Source organism: Musca domestica, unplaced genomic scaffold (genome assembly GCF_030504385.1).
Source record: "Musca domestica strain aabys unplaced genomic scaffold, Musca_domestica.polishedcontigs.V.1.1 8, whole genome shotgun sequence".
Classification (NCBI taxonomy): Eukaryota; Metazoa; Arthropoda; class Insecta; order Diptera; family Muscidae; genus Musca; species Musca domestica.
Window position 1 is genome coordinate 9,643,419 of NW_026712409.1, and position 21,368 is coordinate 9,664,786.

Here is a 21,368-nt window from a genome sequence, read left to right on the forward strand (position 1 = left end):
TTATTTTTATAATTTATACTAGCTGGCCCGGTCCGCGTTGCCGGCCCGTAGTTTTTGTTTATTATGCATATTTTTAAAAGCATAATTATTCACAGATATGACTGATGTAAGTGTTTGCGTACTGGTCGATTAAAAGTGTTTTAAAATATCTGTACCCATTTATAAGCCGTGGACTTCAATATTTAAACCGTGTGCTTCAAATGTGTGGATGTGCTATACAAATCTATTAAAAAGTATATATGAATCTTATCCCCATGTAAGGGATCAAATTAATTTTTAGTATGGTAAAAATCGTAGCAAAATTTTACAGTCAAATGAGAAGCAATTTGGAATTTACTGTATTTTGTACACCTCATAATTGAGGGCTGAATGATTTAAGAATAGGCAAAGTTAATTACTTTTTTAAACCCATTAGCACCTTAGATTGTGCATTAGAGTCCTCATAAGTCCCCCTAACCATGTCGGTCTGTTTGTCCGCCAAAAGGTGGACTTGAGGGTATACTATTGCATGGAGAAAATTCTAAAATTTGTGAATATGTTGACATTTTTGTGTAAGATTTTCACCCCCCGAATACACATTTTTAGCCAAATCCTTTGAAATATGGTAAAATCAGGAGGTACCTTTATATGGGCACTACTCCGAAACATCGACCTACTTTGAAAACTTTCTTCTACCCCTTATAATCCAATATGGCAAATAGAGGCCAACTCAAAATTATAGGTATTTCACACCCATTACCGTAAGATGGGAATTTTTTTATTTTCCATTTAAATTGTAAATTGGAGACCCCATAAAGTCCATATTTTTCATCATAGTATAATTCAATGTCGATTCAACAAATATTCGGTCCCGTACTACTTTCTTATATTTGTAATTTGTTCATGTTCCCACAATTTATTTCATATAGATGTACATTCCAAATCTACGTTCCCAACCAATATTCTCTTGGGAGTTACAAATTCAATAGAATACAAAATTTTCCTTTCTGACCACACATTAGGTGTGAAAGTGGACTTGGGGATACTCCAATGTGGAGACTTTACTTAAATAATTCCTATGTGGCAATTATCTGTATGATGGTTCCCTTCCCCAGGGTAGCATAACAAAATTTTTTAGCCAAATCAATTGATGAATGTGTTCAAGACCAATATGGGCCCTACTCTGAAAATTTCAAATTTTATGCGAAGAGGTTCTGTACCCCCTTAGACACAAAGATGCCTAATAAGGGCCAAAAAATAAAAAGGGACTAAGACCCCAAAAATAGCTTGAATCATACGATGGTTATATAAATATAAAATCGGGTTGTACCCTTATCCGTGAGTTATGATCTATATCATGACCTGCAAAAGCGATTTAAGGTATCTTGAATGTTTGGGAAGAATTTCTGGGAGGATAGAAATCCTTTTCTTAATAAAAGTCCCATTCGCTCTACTATTTTGCACCTTTTATATTTGGTATTTTCCTGATTGTACTCCCAAAGAATTTTGCATTTTGAGCTCTCATTGGACGGATTATTGTCACATAAAAAAGGCATGTTCACGCTTTGAGATGAGGCCCATTAGGCTTTTTCGGTCATTTTTGATAATTTAAATGTGTTCGCATCTTCCAGCTGAACCACGATATAGGCCCTGGAGTTGAAAGGTAGATGTCAGTTTACATTCTATTTCGCACTTATTTTGGTGAAAAATTGTATAGTGAAAAATTATTCTTCATTTTGTTCACAAAAAATCAATTGAATTCAATATGATAATGCAAATTGAAAAACAAATTGACAGAAAAAGAATAACAAATTGTTAAAATATTCAACTTGTTAGCCGATTTTTTACAGCAAATGTTTAAAGGTCCTTACAAAGTTTGTCAATAGAATGTACTATTATTTTAAAAATCGATTCCATTGAAAAAAAAATTTTTTTTCGTTTTTTTCCCGATTTCAGAATTTGTGCAATGAGATCTCTTTTTCGTGAGTTTTTGGCGATTTTGAAAAAGTAATTATCTTTTAACTTTGGTGTGACCGCGTTTAATTATTTCGATATCCTCTATTCCATTTCGCCACCGCATAATTCGGTACTACACTTCCATGTAACCCGCCATCAATTACAGTTCTCAAGAAATCAAGTCAATTAAATAAATTGGTATTAATATTCGAATTCAAAAATAAAATATAAAAAACACTACAAATGTACATTAGAAAAAAGTAAGTCAAAATGGAAAAAAATCATGCAAAATAAAACATTACTATTGTACAATTCAAAAGTCAAAATGAAAATGTTAATATATCACATTTTTACGCGATTTTTTTGGATATTATCCTTTTCGGAAAAGAGACAATTCCGAATTTGTTTGAATCGTTAAAATCTGTCCAGCGGTTCTTAAGTTATAAGCGTAGTAACTAACACAACTTCCTTTTATATATATAGATTTATACATTTGTGACTTTTTGAGGATTGGAAAATATTAGACACTGTTTGATATATTTGAGTCACTCTCAAATTTGAATATCTTTTGTAGGACTAATATCCGATAATTTTTTAGAAAACCTTAATAAATGACATTTTAATATATTTCATATTTTTATTATTTTTTTAATATTTTTTAACTTTAAACTATTTTTTCTCCCCTTAAATTTTTTTCACTTTAAACTTATTATTATTTGTACTACACTGTTGCCCTTTTTTCCAGTTCAACTTATTTCCTTCTTTTTTTCCTCAATTTTTATTTCAATAAAAACAGAATTCTACCATGTCCTTGCATTTTATGCGTTCCTAGTTACCTGCATACATCTATCCAAGTTCTAGGAAACAGGAACATCACGACACACAGAAAATAAATAGAATTTAATTGATCCAACGTTACAATGTAGTTAGTTCGGAGCAACAAAACAATTAGAACAGACAATTGCTCAGTGTTTGTTTTTTCTCCCCCTTATTTTCTACTCTTTTTCTTCTTCTTCGAAAAAAAAAGCAAATAAAAAGAACAAAAAACTTTTTTAATGCAATTCAAAAGACTACCGAGACTAGAGTTGAATAATTGATTATCCCTTTAGATAACTTAGGTTATTGAATGATGATTTGATTTTTAAAACAATTTAATCTCTCTTTTTTAAACTTCTTATATAATCTGGAAACAAGACAATAGCATAGTTTTTCTATCTCTTTCGCTCTTTTCTTCACCAACTTCATAAACCCTTTGAGTAGTTACTTGTATTGGCTCTTTTGAAAAATTAAGCTATTCATTGCAATTCGAGTTTGAAAAATATTCAATTTAATTTTAAATGTAAACACAAACTGGAAAAAAGTTTTTTCTTCTAATTCAACTAAAAACAGAAACAACAGAGAAAATGTACATTCACATAGCTTATGAAATGTTTTGCATCTCTTTTTCTACTTGATTATTTTCTTCTTTTTTTTAATACAATAAACAATATACATAAAATAACTTGGCTTTAATGAACAAAATATATATTTGTAAAAAGGAATGATAAATTTTGAATAACAAAAAGAAATAAATGTGTCCAGAGGAGTCTTTAAAACTCTATATTCTCCTTAACATCAAAACTAACCGAAGTTTAGAAAATTTTTAATGGTTTCAAAAATATTAATAAAATAATATGATGGCTGAGCCAGCCAGTGTGGCTGATGAAATGAATAACTGAATAATCAATGCCCAATCGACGAGGTTGAAGCTAGAATCTTGAATCTTGCGCTAGGGTCAACCTAGGGCTGATGGTGTGAAATTAAATTGGAGTTTAGGATATTCGTAATAGAAGGATACAATCTATTAATTTATCATTTGTATTGGGCGAACAAATAGAGCTAGAAATCCGAAGCTTAGAGAGAGGTTCCTGGGGGACGTAGCATATATTTATTAAAAGTTGTTTAGGATGTTTAAACTTTAAGTGTACGAAAAGTTTTAAAATCTACCCATTTTGTATCATTATGTTTTTATACCCTCCAACATACATAGTATGGAGGATATATTAAGTTCGCCATTCCGTATGTAACTCATCGAAATAATAATTTTAGACCCTACAAAGTATACATATTCTTGATCAGCGTAAAATCTAAGACGATATATCCCTGTCCGTACGTCCGTTTGTTCGTCTGTTGTAATCACTCTAGAGTCAAAACTTATGAAGAAAGGAAGCTAAAATTTTGGACAGATCAATATTTTGTCTGCAGTCAGGTCAAATTCGAAGATGGGATTTATCGATATCGTATAGCTCCCATATAGAATTCGTAATGGGTACTACAGTCTATGACAAAAAATCGCGTATGCCGGCTCACGTCTTAGTATAGCCTCCATGTAACGGTGCCTCCCAATATTCGATATTTTTATGATTTATAGGCCCCATAAATCAGTATTCCGAATTTTGACGATTTTAGCGACATTATTCACCGGACTCGTTTCAAATTTGGTATTTAAAGTTCGTAATGGATACTACAGCCTATGACAGAAAATTGTCTGTGCATATCCACATTTTAGTATAGCCCCCATACAATGGAACCTCCCGATATTCAGTATTTTGATGATTTTAGCTACATTATTCACCGTTTTTTTAAGTTCCGCATTTGAATATTGTAAGGGCTTATGACAAAAGTCGCCTAAGCAAGTCCACGTCTTCCTAAAGACCCCAATATAATAGGTATATTCAGTATTTTTAGGATTTTTACAGATTTCTTAACGAATTTTATTTTATTTTATTTATTTATTTATTTTTTTTTTTTTTGAAAATTTCCAAATTTGTTCCAAATGGTGGCCCTACCGAAATTACTGCTTTATTACTTGTTTAGGGCTAGAGCTGTAATCTTGAGATTTTATATGGGTATCAGAATTGTGAAGCATGATTGGTATAAAGGGCTAGTTGTGAAAATGCGTACTGGTTGAGATATAGAGATTTAATCCTGAAATTTGACATTTAGATATTTGGGGTTGAGATTTGGAGGTGGGTTTGGAAATGACCAATGACACCAACATCAAATTGAATAACTTAGTACCTTTCTTACAATTACAGTACACATTTCCGAAACCAGCTCCATGTGTCAAGCCTGCACTTGGAAGCACCAAGTTATACCAAATATAGTAACATTTATCACCGTTGGTGTCTAGAATGGGAAGATTTATAGGAGCAAAATTTTACTGAACTGGTTAGAATTGGGTTATGCGGGTGGAAAGATCCACATCTCTGAACCCAGAAAAATTTAACTTTAACTTCCGAACCGCTTCAATATACCCCAATTGTTTTTTAAGTTTTCCAACGATACCACTTTCCGGTCAAGAAATACGGTTTCCCGGGTCTGTCTCCCTCGAAAAATTTACAGGGTGAGATGAAAAAACTGCAACCAACTTCAGACTGCTGTCATATCTAAACCACTCGTCCGACTGCTGTTAAAATTACTCCAGTGATAGCTCATTATATTGTTTACAATCGTACAAAAGCATTTTGGAGAAAAAACTTATTCGTGGTGGCCACCAGAATTCAAGCGTGATTGTGTGGTTTATTTATATTTCCCTGGAAAACCACAAGTGGCTATCGTTAGAGCACTCCAGCATTTAAATGTGAATAAATATTTTCTGTCTCGTATCATCGATCGTTACCGTGATACTGGTAGCGTAGCCCGATGTCAAGGAAGTGGACGGGAGAAAACAGCAACATCAACAGAAATGGTTCGAAAAGTAAAGAAGCGACTTGATCGAAACCCGCTTCGCAGTGGCTGAAAATTGGCTCCGGAGCTGAACATATCGCAACATTCCATTCAACAAAAAAATTGAAAATGAACTCGGGGTAAAGCCATTGAAATTCCAAAAAGTGCAAGAACTTACAGCGCAACAGAAAGAAAATAGACTCAAAAGAGCTAAAGAGTTGCATCGCTTGGCCAAAAGTGGTGAGCTGCCGAATTTGGTTTTCTCCGATGAGAAAAACATTTGTTGGCCAGCAGTTTGTAAATAAACAAAATGATTGTGTTTAATTGCCAAAGAGATCAGCTGAAAATGTGCACCTTCGGTTGGACACCAGAACTCAAGCGCCACCCATGGTGATGGTATGGGCTGCCATAACAGCCGATGGTCGCTCTCCGCTCGTATTAATCGACCATGGTATCAGAATAAATGCCGAATATTATCGCTAAAATATTCTGGAGGGTGTGTTAAAGCGTTGGGCACTCAAACATTTTGGCCGCAGACCTTGGACATTCCAACAGAACTCAGCACGATCGCACTCAGCACGCCCCACCCAAGAATGGTTACAAAATGAGGTTCCTCCCTTGATTTCCAGGGCACAATGGCCACCAAAATCTCCGGATACCAATCCGTTGGACTATTGTGTCTGGAGTATTTTAGAGAGCAAAGTTGGCACTAAAAAATACCAAAGTGTCGATCACCTCCAGCAAGCGCTTCGCCGAGAAAGGGCCAAAATACCGCAGAGCACCATTCGGGCAGCGTGTGACGGTTTCATTGGCGTATTGACAATTTGTGACCAACTCGAAAAAAATTTGATGCTATTTCCGACGGTTGTTGCTTTCATTCAATAAAATTAAAAAAATATAAAAATAAGGGCGTTTGCCTCTTTGGAGTTTTTTCTATCTCACCCTGTATACTGTAGGAACGCAGTTAGATTTATTGTAGATTATTAGGACCACTGGATTTTTGGAAATTTGTACTAAAAGGGTACGAAATGTACTAAAAATTGAATACTTTGTATTGGACAATGAGCTAGAATTCCGTCCCCCAGGAAAAAAATAGTTTTCCGGAATCAGGGTAAAAAATCCTACCACTTGAAAAAATTTCAAAAAAAATTAAGTGTTTTTATTAAACTAGAGTTAAGCCATACTTTACAAAAAGTATTAAATTGAATTACATAACTGCAGTTATGAATGTTGGTATGAGGGTCACTGTGGATGTGGTTCTAGATAAGGGGATGTAGGTTAAAAATTGAAACTGGTTATATCCCACTCTGGGTACATAGGAAGACTTGATGTGCGAAGAAATCTTGGATTCAATTTCATAACAAACTAAAAAGGAATATTTGGAAAATTGTTAATTGGTTTTCAATGAAAGCTAGTTGCGTTTCTATTTACAATATTTCGATTGTCTCTTTTGGACTTTATAGTACTCTCATACCAGAACGTTGACACATAGATATAGGAAGTTATCACATTTCAATGGTTTGGTATAAGGAAACATTTTTTTTTTTTATTAAAATAGTTGTTATCTCAATCAGACCCAAAAACTCTTCTATTCCAAAGTTCTCTTTTGGAATAGGACTTTCCTAGACTACTCATGGACACATTTTTACCTTCTGAGCCTTCAATAACTTTTGGCTATGTATATTTGTACCCACTTTTTGTATCTTTTTAAATCTATATTTTTAATACTCTCTTTTATTACCTACTCCCTTTTTACTCTCTCTCTTTTTGAAATTATAAATTCACTTATAAAACTATTCCGATTGCCTCCTACCTACTTTTTTATCAATTTTTTTTCTTTCCTCCTACTATTTTTGCCACTTTTCTGTACATAAATACATAACGACCTACTACATAGTCAATAATTCCTATCAACTCTACTGTCTCTCTTAATTAATTTTTATTCGCAAATATTAATTTTGTTCATTTATTTTCTCTATTTCGCTTTATCGTTTGTTCGTTCGTTCTCTTAGTCATCTTAATTTCGAATGGACTCGAAGTTATGTATATTCATGAATCAAATTATCAAAAATGCAAGAAGTACAATAACAAAGAAGAGTAGCAACAACAACATCGAGAACAATATTGTTTTGTGTGCCAGTAGTTGGTTAAATTGGCAAAAAATAAAAGTTTGTTTTGGGGTGGGGCTTCCAAAATGGATATGATGAACATAAATATTGGCAGGCATTTGAGTGAGGATTGTATTCTCAGATGTCAACATTAGTTTATTAATAGGTTAGGACAAAATATATATATATATTTTATATGCCACAGTGAAATTCCTTGATTTATAAATATTACAAAATCCTACCCGATTTTTCTGATTTCTGAACACTATTTATACCCTCAGCCATATGGCTACAGAGGATATATATCATTTGATAAGGCCAAAGTTGCCTCATCGAAATAAAATTTTACACCCTGAGTCTTTTTGGACCAAATCCGTTTCAGGACATTTGGAGTCGATCTAGTCCGTGTGTCTGTCTGGTGTGCACGATAACGATTGGATCCAAACTTAGTACATCGTAATATTATTGTCAAACATAGATCGAGTTCGGAGATGAGCAATATCGGTCCATTCCCTCTAGCACCTCCCCCACAAAAGGTCGAAATAAATATTTGAAAAAAATATTTTACTGCAGAAAGAGAAAGGATAATCTGATTTTGCTCCAACTTTGCAAATCCGAAAATGGAATTGCGAAAATGGACAGTATCGATCCACCCCTTCTGATCAAAATTTTCAATATCAATGAAGCGCATAGAGATCGGATAATTCCTTCTGGTACTTCCCCCACAGAGGGTCATATTTTGAATAATCATATTTCTCACATCCCATTATTTCTATTAACACAAAATCTGCTGTAAAGATATGATGTTTCGGTTCACTCCTTCTGGTACCTCCACCACTAAGGGTCAAAATTGTAAATATCCATTAAGTTCATAAAGCGCGAAATTAACATCTGGTTGCATTCAGACTTGGTACATCTCTATATTTCCATTAACACGCGATATGTTATAAAGATAGAAGAGATCGGACCTTTCCTTGGGATACCTACCCCACAAAGGGTCAATGTTTTGGAATAACCAAAACGATTATAAAATCCAAAATAAGCATCCGGTTCTCTTCATATTTCACACATCACAATATTTTTACAAACCAAACATCTGGTGTGAAGATGGGGTATATTGGTCCACTCCTTTTGGTACCTCCCCCATAAAGGGTCGAATTTTTGAATACCCAGGAAGCAGTTAACACTCGAAACTAACATCTGATTCCATTCAGACTTGGCACATATCAATATCTCCATTAAGAAAAAATCTGCTATAAAGATGTTAGGGATCGGACCATTTCTTTTGGTACCTCCCCACAAAGGGTCCAAATTTAGAATATCCATGAAGCTCATAAAACGCGAAATTAACATCCGATACCATTCAGACTTGGTACATCTCAATATTTCATTCAACACAAAATATTTTTTAAATATGGTACAGATCGGACCATTCCTTCTGGTACCTCCCCCACGAAGGGTTCAAGATTTAGAAGGGTTCAACTCGGCACATCTCAATATTGCCATCAACACAAGATCTGTTTTAAAGATGGTAGCGATCAGACCATTTCTTCTGGTACCTCCCCCAAAAAGGGTTCAAGATTTAAAAAAAACAAAACGCTCAAAGAAATCAAAATAAGCATCCAACTCTTTTCAAATGTCACACAAACAAACATTTATGCTAACGCAAGATCTGTTGTGAAGATAATATCTATCACCCACAAAGGGTCACAATTTTTAATAATTTTATCTGTCAGAATTTGCGAAACATGTCAGCGATTCATTACATGCATTGACATATCCAAATATTTCTCTCAGCCAGAAACCTGAGATGAATACAAGATTTATGATTTCCCATAAAATTGGATATAAATGTTCGATCTGCTTGTAGTTTTGTCCATACCAATATTTTTATCTGTATTAAATGAATTTTAGAAATGGAATATTTTGGTGTACAATATCTGGTACCTCACGCACATTTTAATATATTCTAAAAATTATCACGTATCTCAGATAAAGTGAAGGGTGTAGTCGATATAGTCCAAACCTGGCTCGTAGCAATATTTATATCATATTTAATCCTTCGGAACCTACTCCATAGAGGGTCAACAAATTGAATAATAATAACAGAAGTCAAAATATATTTAAATAAACGAGCACTGGATGAGATTATACATCTGCCGGCAAAACCGACTATTATTTTTTAAATTTTTTTTATATAAGTAGACATGTTATAGAATTACAAAGATTTTTTCACTTAACATTTATTTCATACATACTAAGAGGGTATTTCAGATAATCATAGGTCTTGACATTAGTTAATAAAATAAAATTTCAAGAACTTTTTATTCTATTCTTCTGTCACCCTTGGCTTTACGTCCTCCATCATGTGTTCAATCATGATTAATTTATTGTAAAATGAGTAAAAACCCACGCAAAAATAAAATATACTTTTTTTAATATAAATTGATTCAATTGAAACGTAACTTTAGTAAGGATGGAGGTTTTAACCGGAACCACCAATGACATACTCCAACCTTGATTGTGGTTTCAGGCAATTTACATAATTTTTAATTAATTTCGTTTTAAATACGTCATCGATTTTTATTTGTCTCTCACACACACACACATACTCACACACACTACAAATACCTGAAGTCGTCGGACATTATCATATCCAATCATATCACTTTCTTGTTGACATTATTGGAGAAAGAGAAGCATTACATATTAAGTCAATTTTTTTGTTTTCAATTGAAAACCACTTAACATCAACAACAACATCACCATCACAGCAAATACACAGAACAACAAATACTGAAACATAAACGACAACACCACACACACACACACACACCTACACAAACACATAGTAAACACTTCAACTTGATGACCACAATTTAATTGCAAACTCTCAAAAGTTCTTATGCTCAATGCCAGAGATAGTTGGCCAGCTGGATGGCTGAGTGGCTGGCGAGCTATCTGGATGACTGGTTTGTTTGACTGGCTAATTAAATGTCAAGCATTATTTACATTTAAATGAAAAATGTTCGGAGAGTCTGAAACAGAATCATTACAAGACACTTAAACATTTTTTACACTATTCAACAAAAAACACTCACCCATACACATACACACAAGTGAAAAATTAAAAAAAATAAAAACAAAACGAAAACATCATTGTATTGGACTTTAACTGATAATTACGCACACGCACGCAGTGAGTCCTTTGCCCTTGAATTTTCCTTTATTTTCTGTTGTTGTTAATGTGTGTGAAACTCTTTGTATCGAGTTGTATCCATCACTCATCTCTTGGTGTCAACATCTTCCCCCTCCCTCTCTCTCTCCCTCTCCACCCATTGCCCATTCTCTCGGTGTATCTGCTCAATTCATCATTAATTTATTTGTGTTATTACTCTTGCATTCACCTCTCACACATTTGTTATGTGTGAGTCTGTGTTCGAACAATAATTCATAAATGTTGTTGTTGTTGTTTCATAAGTTTTTGTTTTGTTGTTATGATAAATAATAAAAACAAGAAAGAAAAAAAAAACAAAAATAAATATATAAAAATTAATTAATTAATTATTTTGCTTTTTTGTTATTGTTATTTGTCATGCAATTTTTTTATGTGCCACAATCTTTGAAAATGTGGAAAAAATATTGCAATATATTATGGACATGAGATATGACTCCCAAAAGTATGCAGCATTTTTAATGGTTTTTTGTTAAGGAGGCTTAAAACTTACATAAATATTTTCTGAAGGACTTCCAAATTTTTATTAGTATTCTGGGAGGCCTCTCAGGAAATATAATAATTAGAAAAATATAATTAAGGACTATCCAGGAATATATTTAAAAAAAATTAAAAGGACTATTAGAGTCGTATTCATTGTTCTAATTTGTGAGTTTTTAACCTTTAACTAACGAGGTAGTCGTAAATTTTACCCTGCCTTCACATTTTTATGAAATTCTCCATTATATTGCGATGAAAAAAATCTTTTTTTTTTTTAAATGATTGCAATTTAAAATATACAAGCTTTTACTTATAAAACAAATAATTATCAAAAAATATTTTGATTTTTTTTTTTTTTTTTTTTTTTTTTTTTTTGGAAAATTTAGAATGTTAATATTTACCACCACATCATAAAATATGCGACCTCACCAGTTAAAGGTTAAAAATATGACTTCAGGACACCTTAAACGGATTTATAAAAAATAATTTGTTGAACTCCCATTACTTTAATTATAGATTTTTTATGGGTCAGCCAAAGACATAATTTGGGATTTTCAATAAAATTTTTCTAGGTCTCTCAGTGTTGTAGTCAACGGTTTTATAAGAATATTTTTAGAAGGACACTCATTGCTATAATTAGGGTCTTTTGAAAAGAATATTTTTTAAATATAATTCTGAAGGTTTCTCACTTTTATGCATATTTTGAACGAATTTGATAGGAATAATATTTTTTAAGGCCTCTCAGGATGGCTTAAAGGTTTGATATTTTCAATTTTTAAAACATATATTTTGAATAAAATTTGTAATTTAGAAATAAAGCTCAGATATATAACTATTCGTTATTAATCACATATTTGATAAAAAGTTTTAACATTTTTAAAGGACTCCATACTCATTTTTAACATTTTTTTAAAGGAAATAGAGTTTAAACGACTCTTACTCGCAGATCTCCTAAATATATAAACGTAAATGTTTAAGACATATTTTTTAAGAGACTCTCAGAGCAATAATAGTGGATTTTTAAAACCTATTAATTTTATAACATTTTTGATAAATTCGGGCGTCGTTGATTCTTTTAACTCGTTGAAGAATTTAGACTTCGACTTTCAGGGCAATTATCGTAGATTTGAAAAATCTAGTTTTTCGAAGGACTCCCCCTACAGTTACAGTTTTTTGAGAGACTTAGGACTTTTTGGATTTTAAACATGTATTTTAGGGCTCAGGGCACCTTAATTTCTTAACATATTGTTTGAAAGACTCTCAAAGCAACATTTGCAGAAATCCCAAGGATATAAAGGTAAAAATATTTTTAAGGGACTCTCAGATCAACAGTAATCGTGGATTTTTAAAACCTACCTCTTGAAGGGCTTGTAGGAGATATCCCTGAATTTTTGAAAGTCATATTTATTGAAGGACTGGCAGAGATAGTCGTGTTTTATAAGTCATATTTTTAAAGGACTTGCAGGAGATAATAGTGAATTTTTAAGAAATATTTTTTGATGCAGTCAACAACCGCAATAACCGTGGATTTCTAAAAGTATTTTAAAGGCCTCTCTCGGACATAACAGTTTTTTTTAATGAAAGAGTTTCGATGATTTGTTTTTTTTTTTTTTTTTTTTTTGTGGACTCCCAGAGGACAACTTTCCATATTTTAGAGGAGCCTTCTCGGGGACAAGAGTCTGGTGGATTCGAAATTTTAGAATAAGGAGCATATTGTATGGACTCTAAAGTATATTCTATTTTTAAAGGATTCTTAAGAATATATTTGAAGACTTTATTTTTAAGGAGTCTCAAGGATATTTAAAACATATTTTTGTGAACTCTCAGGGATATAATCGACGATTTTTTTAATAACTTTTGGTTTTTTTTATAGATCCATCCATATTTTTTACAGATTCTCAAGTACACAATCATGGTTTTTTAAAATCGCGATGATGGATTTTAATTTTTTTTTCGAAGGACTGTCAACGTTATTATTGCTAATTTCACAAGAAGAAGAAATCTTAAATATATATTAGTATTTCAAGGATAATGTGTAATTGGAAGGAAGCTAAGAAAATTTATCCCGAAATTTTAAAATTTTTTTTTAATATGTTTTACTTTTTTTTGAAGGACGTTTGGGAGAAAAGAAGGAATCTTAGAAAGATCGCCCCGAAATTTATAGACTTTTTTGGGTTATGTTTTCATTTTTCTCCTGAAGGACGTTAGAGAATGTAATCGTAGCTATTACAACCTATTGTAGAAGGACTCTCAGAGATATAATCGAGGACCTTTAAAACTTTCCTTTATTGGTATATCTAAAAGTATTAAATTTGAACATACTCGAAAATTTGAAAGTTTAAGCTTTATTATTTTGAAAGACTTTCAGGATGTAGGTGATTATTAGATTTTAAAGGATATTGTGTTTTGGAGGATAATGTTCTCTTGAGAAAATAGTTTTGAAGGATATTTGTTAAAGGATCTTAGGCAAATTTTCGAAACTAGTTTTTGAAAGACTTTAATGATATAGGTGATTATTAAATCTTAAAAGATATTGTATTTTTGAGGATTATTTTCTTAAAAAAATATTTTTTAATGATATTTGTTTTAGGCGCATTTTCGAAACTAGTTTTAAAGGACTTTCCCATTTATAACTGGAAATCTTTGAAAACATAATTTAAGAAATACTCTTAGAGATATAATCGCAATTTGAAGACGTATTTAAAACGTTTATTTAAAAATAAAATAGGACTCTGAGTGTTTTATTTAATACAAAAAAATTTCTCAAGAGTTTATTCGAAAATATTTTGCAGGACTTTGAAGGAGTCATATAATTGAATATTTTTTTTTTTTTTTCACGAATATTATCTGAGAGATTTTAATAGTTTCAGTGGGACTTTAATTTAAGGAATATTGTCTGGTCGATTTTCAAACCGTGGGGTTTAAAATTCATCTTAAGGATTCCTCAGCAATTGGAGGGATTTTTTTTTTAATATTTTTATCGGATTGAATCGAAATAATATTTTCAAATGTAATTTTAGGAATACAATTTTTTACTCAGCCTTTTTCCCCACAAGGTTTTATCACTTTTGTTAAATTTCTCTACAAATACCTGGTTAATTTAGCTCACATATCTCTATCAGTCCATTAGCTATTGTTATATATTCAATATTTATTTTTCAAATTTGGTGGCATTTTTTGGGTTTAACTTTTTTTTTTGAATTCGTGATTTCTTAGGAATGCGTTTATGTGTCAATTTTGTCACAAGGACTTTTCTTTGATTTTATTTTAAAATTTTTGTTGTTCTTCTAAAAATGGTTCACGCGATGATCTTTTATTTTCATTGTGGTTTGAGAGTGTTTATTGTTGTTGCTGTTGATTCGTTTCAGTGTGAATATGTATTGCGGATTTTTTACCATTTTGTTGTTTTTGGTTTCCATTCGCCTTTATTGTTTCTGTTGTCGTTGATAATGTTTTTGTTGTTATCTCCATTGTCGACATCAATGTGTCAAATTGTAATGGAAAAACATTGTAATTGAATTACGAGGAAAAGTACACACAAACACTTTAGCACAGACACATACATATACACTGACACACATTTGAATACTGCACACACACACACACTCACGTGTATACCAGTTAATTTTATATGTGATTTTCCGGTGTCACTGCATACGTTTAAGTTTTTTCTTTTTATTTTTAAACAGAATTCAACATTTTAATAAATTCTAATTTTTATAATTAAAATGTAATTTAATTTAGTAATGTTGTTATTTTAATTTTAGAACATTTTTAATTGAATCATAGTTTAGCATTTTAGATTTTTAATGGCATGAATATTTAGTTAGAGTTACATTAAGTAATTAGTGATAGAATAATAGCTTTTTTTTTGTATGACGACATAATAAACAAATAGGTGGCACAGTGGGTACATCATTGCGAAATAAATACATTTTTGGGGTGAACATTTTTCATTCCAAATCTACCAAATTTGAAGTACTAATTTCAAGGATAAATTCTGTCGGAATTTCCGAAATTCAGGTCATTTGGACTGATATTAGCTATTTTGTGCATAATTAACCCGAAATCGGCTAAGGATATACAGGGTGAAATAAAAAACTGCAACAAAGTCAAACGCCATAATCTTTACATTTTTATACCCTCCACCTTGAAAAGGAGGGTATATTAACTTTGTCACTTAACTTGTCAGCATAAAATTCTAAGTCGATTTAACGATGTCCGTCTGTCTGTCTGTCTGTCTGTTGAAATCACGGTACAGCCCACATTATTTGACGTAGAGCGCCAAAATTAAGCAGAGCAATTTGTATTGTGTCTAGGATGGATGCTATTGAAAATGAGATATATCGGTCCACGTTTTGGTATAGTCCCCATATAACGGTACCTCCCGATATCCGGTATTTTGATGATTTATGCCACATTTTTTCACTGATTTGTCTAAAACCTGGTATTTGTTGGTCATAATAGGTTCCAGCTCCGGTGGCGAAACATTGCATGCACGAGTATAGTATAGCCCCCATATAACGGTACCTCCCGATATTCGGTATTTTGATGATTTTTGCCACATTTTTTCACGGATTTGTCTGAAAATTGGTATTTGTAAGTCATAACGGGTCCCAATTTGTATGGCGAGACATTGCATGTATAGATACACGCTTTGGTGTAGCCCTCATATAACGGTACCTCCCGATATTCGGTATTTTAATTTTTTTGCCACATTTTTTCACGGATTTGTCTAAAAATTGTTATTTGTTGGTCATAATGGATTCCAGCTCCGGTGGCGAAACATTGCATGTATGGGTCCAAGATTTGGTATAGCCCCAATATAACGGTACCTCCCGAAATTCGGTATTTTGATAGTTTTTGCCACATTTTTTTACTGTTTTGTCTAAAAATTGGTATTTGTAGGTCATAATGGATGCTAGTTTGTGTGGCGAAACATTGTATGTATAGGTTCACGTTTTGGTATAGTCCCCATACAACGGAACCTCCCGATATTCAGTATTTTGATGATTTTTGACACATTTTATCACGAATATCTCTGAAAATTGGTAGTTGCAGGTCATAATGGGTTCTAGCTCCTTTGGCGAGACATTGCATGTATAGGTCCACGATTTGGTATAGCCCCCATATAACGGTACCTCCCGATATTCGGCAATTTAATGTTTTTTTGACACATTTCTTTGCGTATTTGTCTAGAAATTGGTATTAGTTGGTCTTAGTGGGTTCTAGCTCTTTTGGCGAAACACTGTATAGCCGTATTTTCCGATATTCGGTATTTTGATGATTTTTGGAACATTTTCCTATGAATTTGTCTAAAAATTGGTATATGTGGGTCATAATGGGCTCTAATGTTTCCTTTATCCTAAGGTGGAGGGTATTAAAAGTTTGGCCCGGCCGAACTTAATGTTTTTTTTACTTGCTTTGTTTAAAATTTTATTGAATGAAAACAAAAAATGTCGGAAATAGTATCAAAATTTAGAATAAATTTAGATTTATTCGAATTAGTCACCTTTGGCACGAATTATGGCCCTTAAACGGCCAATGAAACCATCACACGCTGCCCGAATGTTGCACTGTGGTATTTTGGTTCATTCCCGGCGAAGCGCTTGCTTGAGGAGATCGACACTTTAGTATTTTTTAGTGCCAGCCTTGCTTTCCAAAAGACTCCAGACAGAATAGTCCAACAGATGGGTATCCACAGATTTTGGTGGCCATTGTGTGCTGAAAATGAAGCGAGGAACCACATTTTGTAACCATTCTTGGGTGGCGCGTGCTGAGTGCGATGGTGCTGAGGCCTGTTGGAATGTCCAAGGTCTGCGGTAAAAATGTTTGCGTGCCCATGGCTTTAGTACACCCTCCAGAATATTTCCGCCATAATATTCTTCATTTATTCTGATGCCACGGTCGATTAATACGAGCGAAGAGCAATCATCGCCTGTTATGGCGGCCCACACCATCACCATGGCCGGCGTTTGAGTTCTGATGTCTGGTGGCCAACCGAAGGTGCACATTTACAAACTGCTGGACAACTAATGTTTTCTCATCGTAGAAAACCAAATTCGGCAGCTCACCACTTTTGGCCAAGCGATGCATCTCTTTAGCTCTTTTGAGTCTATTTTCTTTCTGTAGCGGTGTAAGTTCTTGCACTTTTTGGAATTTCAATGGCTTACCCCGAGCTAATTTTTCAAAATTTGCCGAGTGGAATATTGCGATATGTTCAGCTCACGAGCCACTTTTCGGCCACTGCGACGCGGGGTTTCGATCAAGTCGCTTCTTTTTATGACAAATAATTCTGTAGCATATTTTGAAATCAATATGCCTAAAATGCATGGATTCCGAGGAATCTTAATCCGAAAATTTCCAAAAGTGTTGGGGAGGGGGGAACTTATAGTTAGGTTACTTTGCGTTACAAGCTTTCAATACCACGATGTTGGTGTCTTCTTTTTTAGTTCTACTTTCATAATCTGCTGCATTTTCCTTGTAGTTATTGGAAAAAAATTCATTTTGTCGCACAGTCTTATAGACGCAAAGTTCTATAAAATAATTTACTGGCCCCTGCCATAAGAGGTTGGAAAACATGGTCATAGACTCTATATTTGATGCATATGTCAATTAATTACTTTTCACAGATTCTGAAAAAATCAAAGTTTCGCAGGAAATCCACTAGGCTTTTCCTGAATGGTTTTGCCTCATCTCCACAATAACATCAGAATTTCCCCGAAAAAATAGATTTCTAATTTCCAAAAATTCTAACTTGCATTTTTTTTTTTTAATTTTCAGAATTGCACAATTCTACAGGTGCTTGTCATCTGGCATTTTTTTTTTTTTTTTTTTTTTGTAGCAAACTAAATTTAAATTTGAATTAAATTTAGTTTTTAATACCATGTTTGCCATTCAACCCGCAATGAATTCCATGAAAATGATTCCATCAAAAGTAGATTTTAATGAAATTATATTGTTTGAAATTTGCCCATTGATAACCTGTCAATCGAATGCATTTTAATGGGCTCATTTATCATGTGGCTAAAGTGTGGTACACACACGCACACACATGTATATGAATACATACACACACATATATATTTAGGTCCATAATAATCTATTCATAATATATTATGGATTTGGTTCACGGTTCGAAAAGGTTTGGCAATATTTGTTGACAAATTGATTTATGATAAAATAGGTTGAATAAAATTGAGTGCAATTATGGATGTGTGTGTATATGTGTGAGAGGTTAATGAGAGTTTATCAGGCCAAGGAAACGTGGATGACAAAAATGAAAATTAAACAAGTTTTAGGAGAGGAAGAATTATTAAAAACTTAAAGAAATGAGTTATGATTTGAGGGATGTGGATGTGGATGCTTTCCACAAAATTACGTTTTTCCTTTGTTATTGTTTCAAAATACAATAGAAACAATAAAAATATAAAATCATGAGACAAGGGTATGGACTCTTATATAAAATTATAATTTTATAATTTTAAAAAATATAAAATTTTTCATTTGAAAATTTTTTCCTTGATCAACTTTTTTTATTTCACAATTGGGCGCCAAAAATTCTCGTTGCTTGGTAAAAATGTCGAAAGGGTATAAAAAGCATTAATTTTATAGGGAAAGTTTAACTTTAACTTTCTAGGGAGTAATTAAGAATAGCCTTTTGGCTTCTAGCCAGGACTCCTTTTCGAAATTTTGATTTTTGATTTATTTTATGTTTCTCTTTGAACCATTGCTTTATATTTTCCGAATTTCTGTTTCACAATTTTCTTTCCTGCACGTTTTGTTATACCTGTTTATGCTAGTTTTTTTTTTATACATTTAAAGTTTGGCAATTGCAAACAGTTACTCGGCTTGTTTTTTCTTCTTCTTAGCACTGTTTTAGTCTAATAGCTTTCATTCATCCTCTAGTTCACATACCTTACCTCAAAATAATCTCTGATTTTGTGAAATAAAATCGAAAAAACCCCAAACGTATCTCTTCTCATAATATATTCTGTCATTTCTTCATATTTTGTATTTAAAACTAAAAAAAAAAACAAACAAACAACAAAAAACTATCATTCGATCGCCCATTCGTTAATACTAACCTCCTACTACTTACAACAACTACTTCTACCACTCCTCAACTCGAATCAAATCTACCTAAAAAATTTAAAAAAAAACCAAAAACACACACAAAAAATACGCTCGTTAACGTTCGTCATCGGAATCAGTATGACGAGGAGACCACTGTTACGCCAGATTCGGGTAAAGATAGTAAGGAAGTATTGCACAGTGTTACATATCGACCACCATCATCGGGTGGCCCTCATACCCCTCATAGTGGCCATCCACAACACCATAAGTCGACAACATGTTTGGGTGGATGTTCCGATCGCAAAGGATCAACAGTAAGTACAAAATGCAGATGTAGATCGAAAAAACGAAAAAACAAAAAAACAACAATTAGATGTCACACCGTAAATCTGTAGCACCTCTGAGCACCCAATGAGATGAAATATTAAAGAACATATAAACAAGCACAGACGAAAAAAAAAAACGAATTAGAAAAAAATATTTAATAATTGAGGTGAGGTTGTGAATAGGATTATGATTTCAAAATTAGAAAATAGAAGAGCCGTAGGTCTTCTATTGTCTATAGAAGAGCTGGTTGTCTTCTATTACATATAGCAGACCTGGAGGTCTTATATTGTCTATAGGAGAGCTGTAGGTCTAATATTGCCTGTAGGAGAGAAGTAGGTCTTCTATTGCCTATAGGAGAGCAGTAGGTCTTATATTGCCTACAGGAGCGCTGGAGGTCTTATATTGCCCACAGGAGCGCTGGAGGTCTTCTAATGCACATAGAAGAGCTGGAGATCCTCTATTGCCCATAGAAGAGCTGGAGGTCTTCTAATGTACATAGAAGAGCCTGAGGTCTTCTAATGTACATAGAAGAGCCTGAGGTCTTCTATTGCCTATAGAAGACTGGAGGTCTTATATCGCCCAGGAGGCCTTCTATCGTCTATAGAAGTCTTGAAGGTCTTCTATCGCACATAGAAGACTTGGAGGTCCTCTATCGCCCATAAAATTGCTGGAGGTCTTCTATCGCCCATAAAAGACCTGGAGGTATTCTATCGCCCATAGACGACCTGATGGTCTTCTATCGCCCATAGAGGACCTGATGGTGTTCTATCGCCCATAGAGGACCTGATGGTCTTCTATCGCCCATAGAGGACCTAATGGTCTTCTATCGTCCATAGAAGATCTGGAGGTCTTCGATCATCCACAGAAGATTTAGAGGTCTTCTATAGTCCACAGAAGATGTAGAGGTCTTCTATAGTCCATAGAAGACTTGGAGGTCTTCTATCGCCCATAGAAGACCTGATGGTCTTCAGGTCCCATAGAGGACCTGATGGTGTTCTATCGCCCATAGAGGACCTAATGGTCTTCTATCGCCCATAGAAGATCTGGTGGTCTTCTATCGCCCATAGAAGACCTGGTTCTTCTTCTATCGTCCATAGAAGACCGGGTTCTTCTTCTATTGTCCATAGAAGACCTGGTTCTTCTTCTATCGTCCATAGAAAACCTGGTGGTCTTCGATCGTCCATAGAAGACCTGGTGGTTTTCTATCGCCCATAGAGGACCTGATGGTCTTCTATCGCCCATAGAGGACCTGATGGTCTTCTATCGCCCATAGAGGACCTGATGGTCTTCTATCGCCCCTAGAAGACCTGATGGTTTTCTATCGCCTCTAGTAGACCTGATGGTCTTTCATCGTCCATAGAAGACCTGGTGGTCTTCTATTGTCCTTAGAAGAGCTGGAGGTCTTCTATCGTCCAAAGTAGACTTGGAGGTCTTCTACCGCCATTAGTAGATATGGAGGTCTTCTATCGTCCATAGAAGCCTTGGAGGTGTTCTATCGT

General features: G+C 33.6%; 1 protein-coding gene across 1 annotated transcript in view; it reads left to right on the plus strand.

Moving 5' to 3' along the window:
- LOC101895809 (potassium channel subfamily T member 2) overlaps positions 1-21,368 on the plus strand; it is a 241,293-nt gene that overhangs the window by 213,133 nt on the left and 6,792 nt on the right. The window contains exon 24 of the mRNA XM_059131141.1: positions 19,680-19,856. Within this exon, the coding sequence (XP_058987124.1) occupies positions 19,680-19,856 (177 nt within the window). The remainder of the gene's footprint in view (positions 1-19,679; positions 19,857-21,368) is intronic.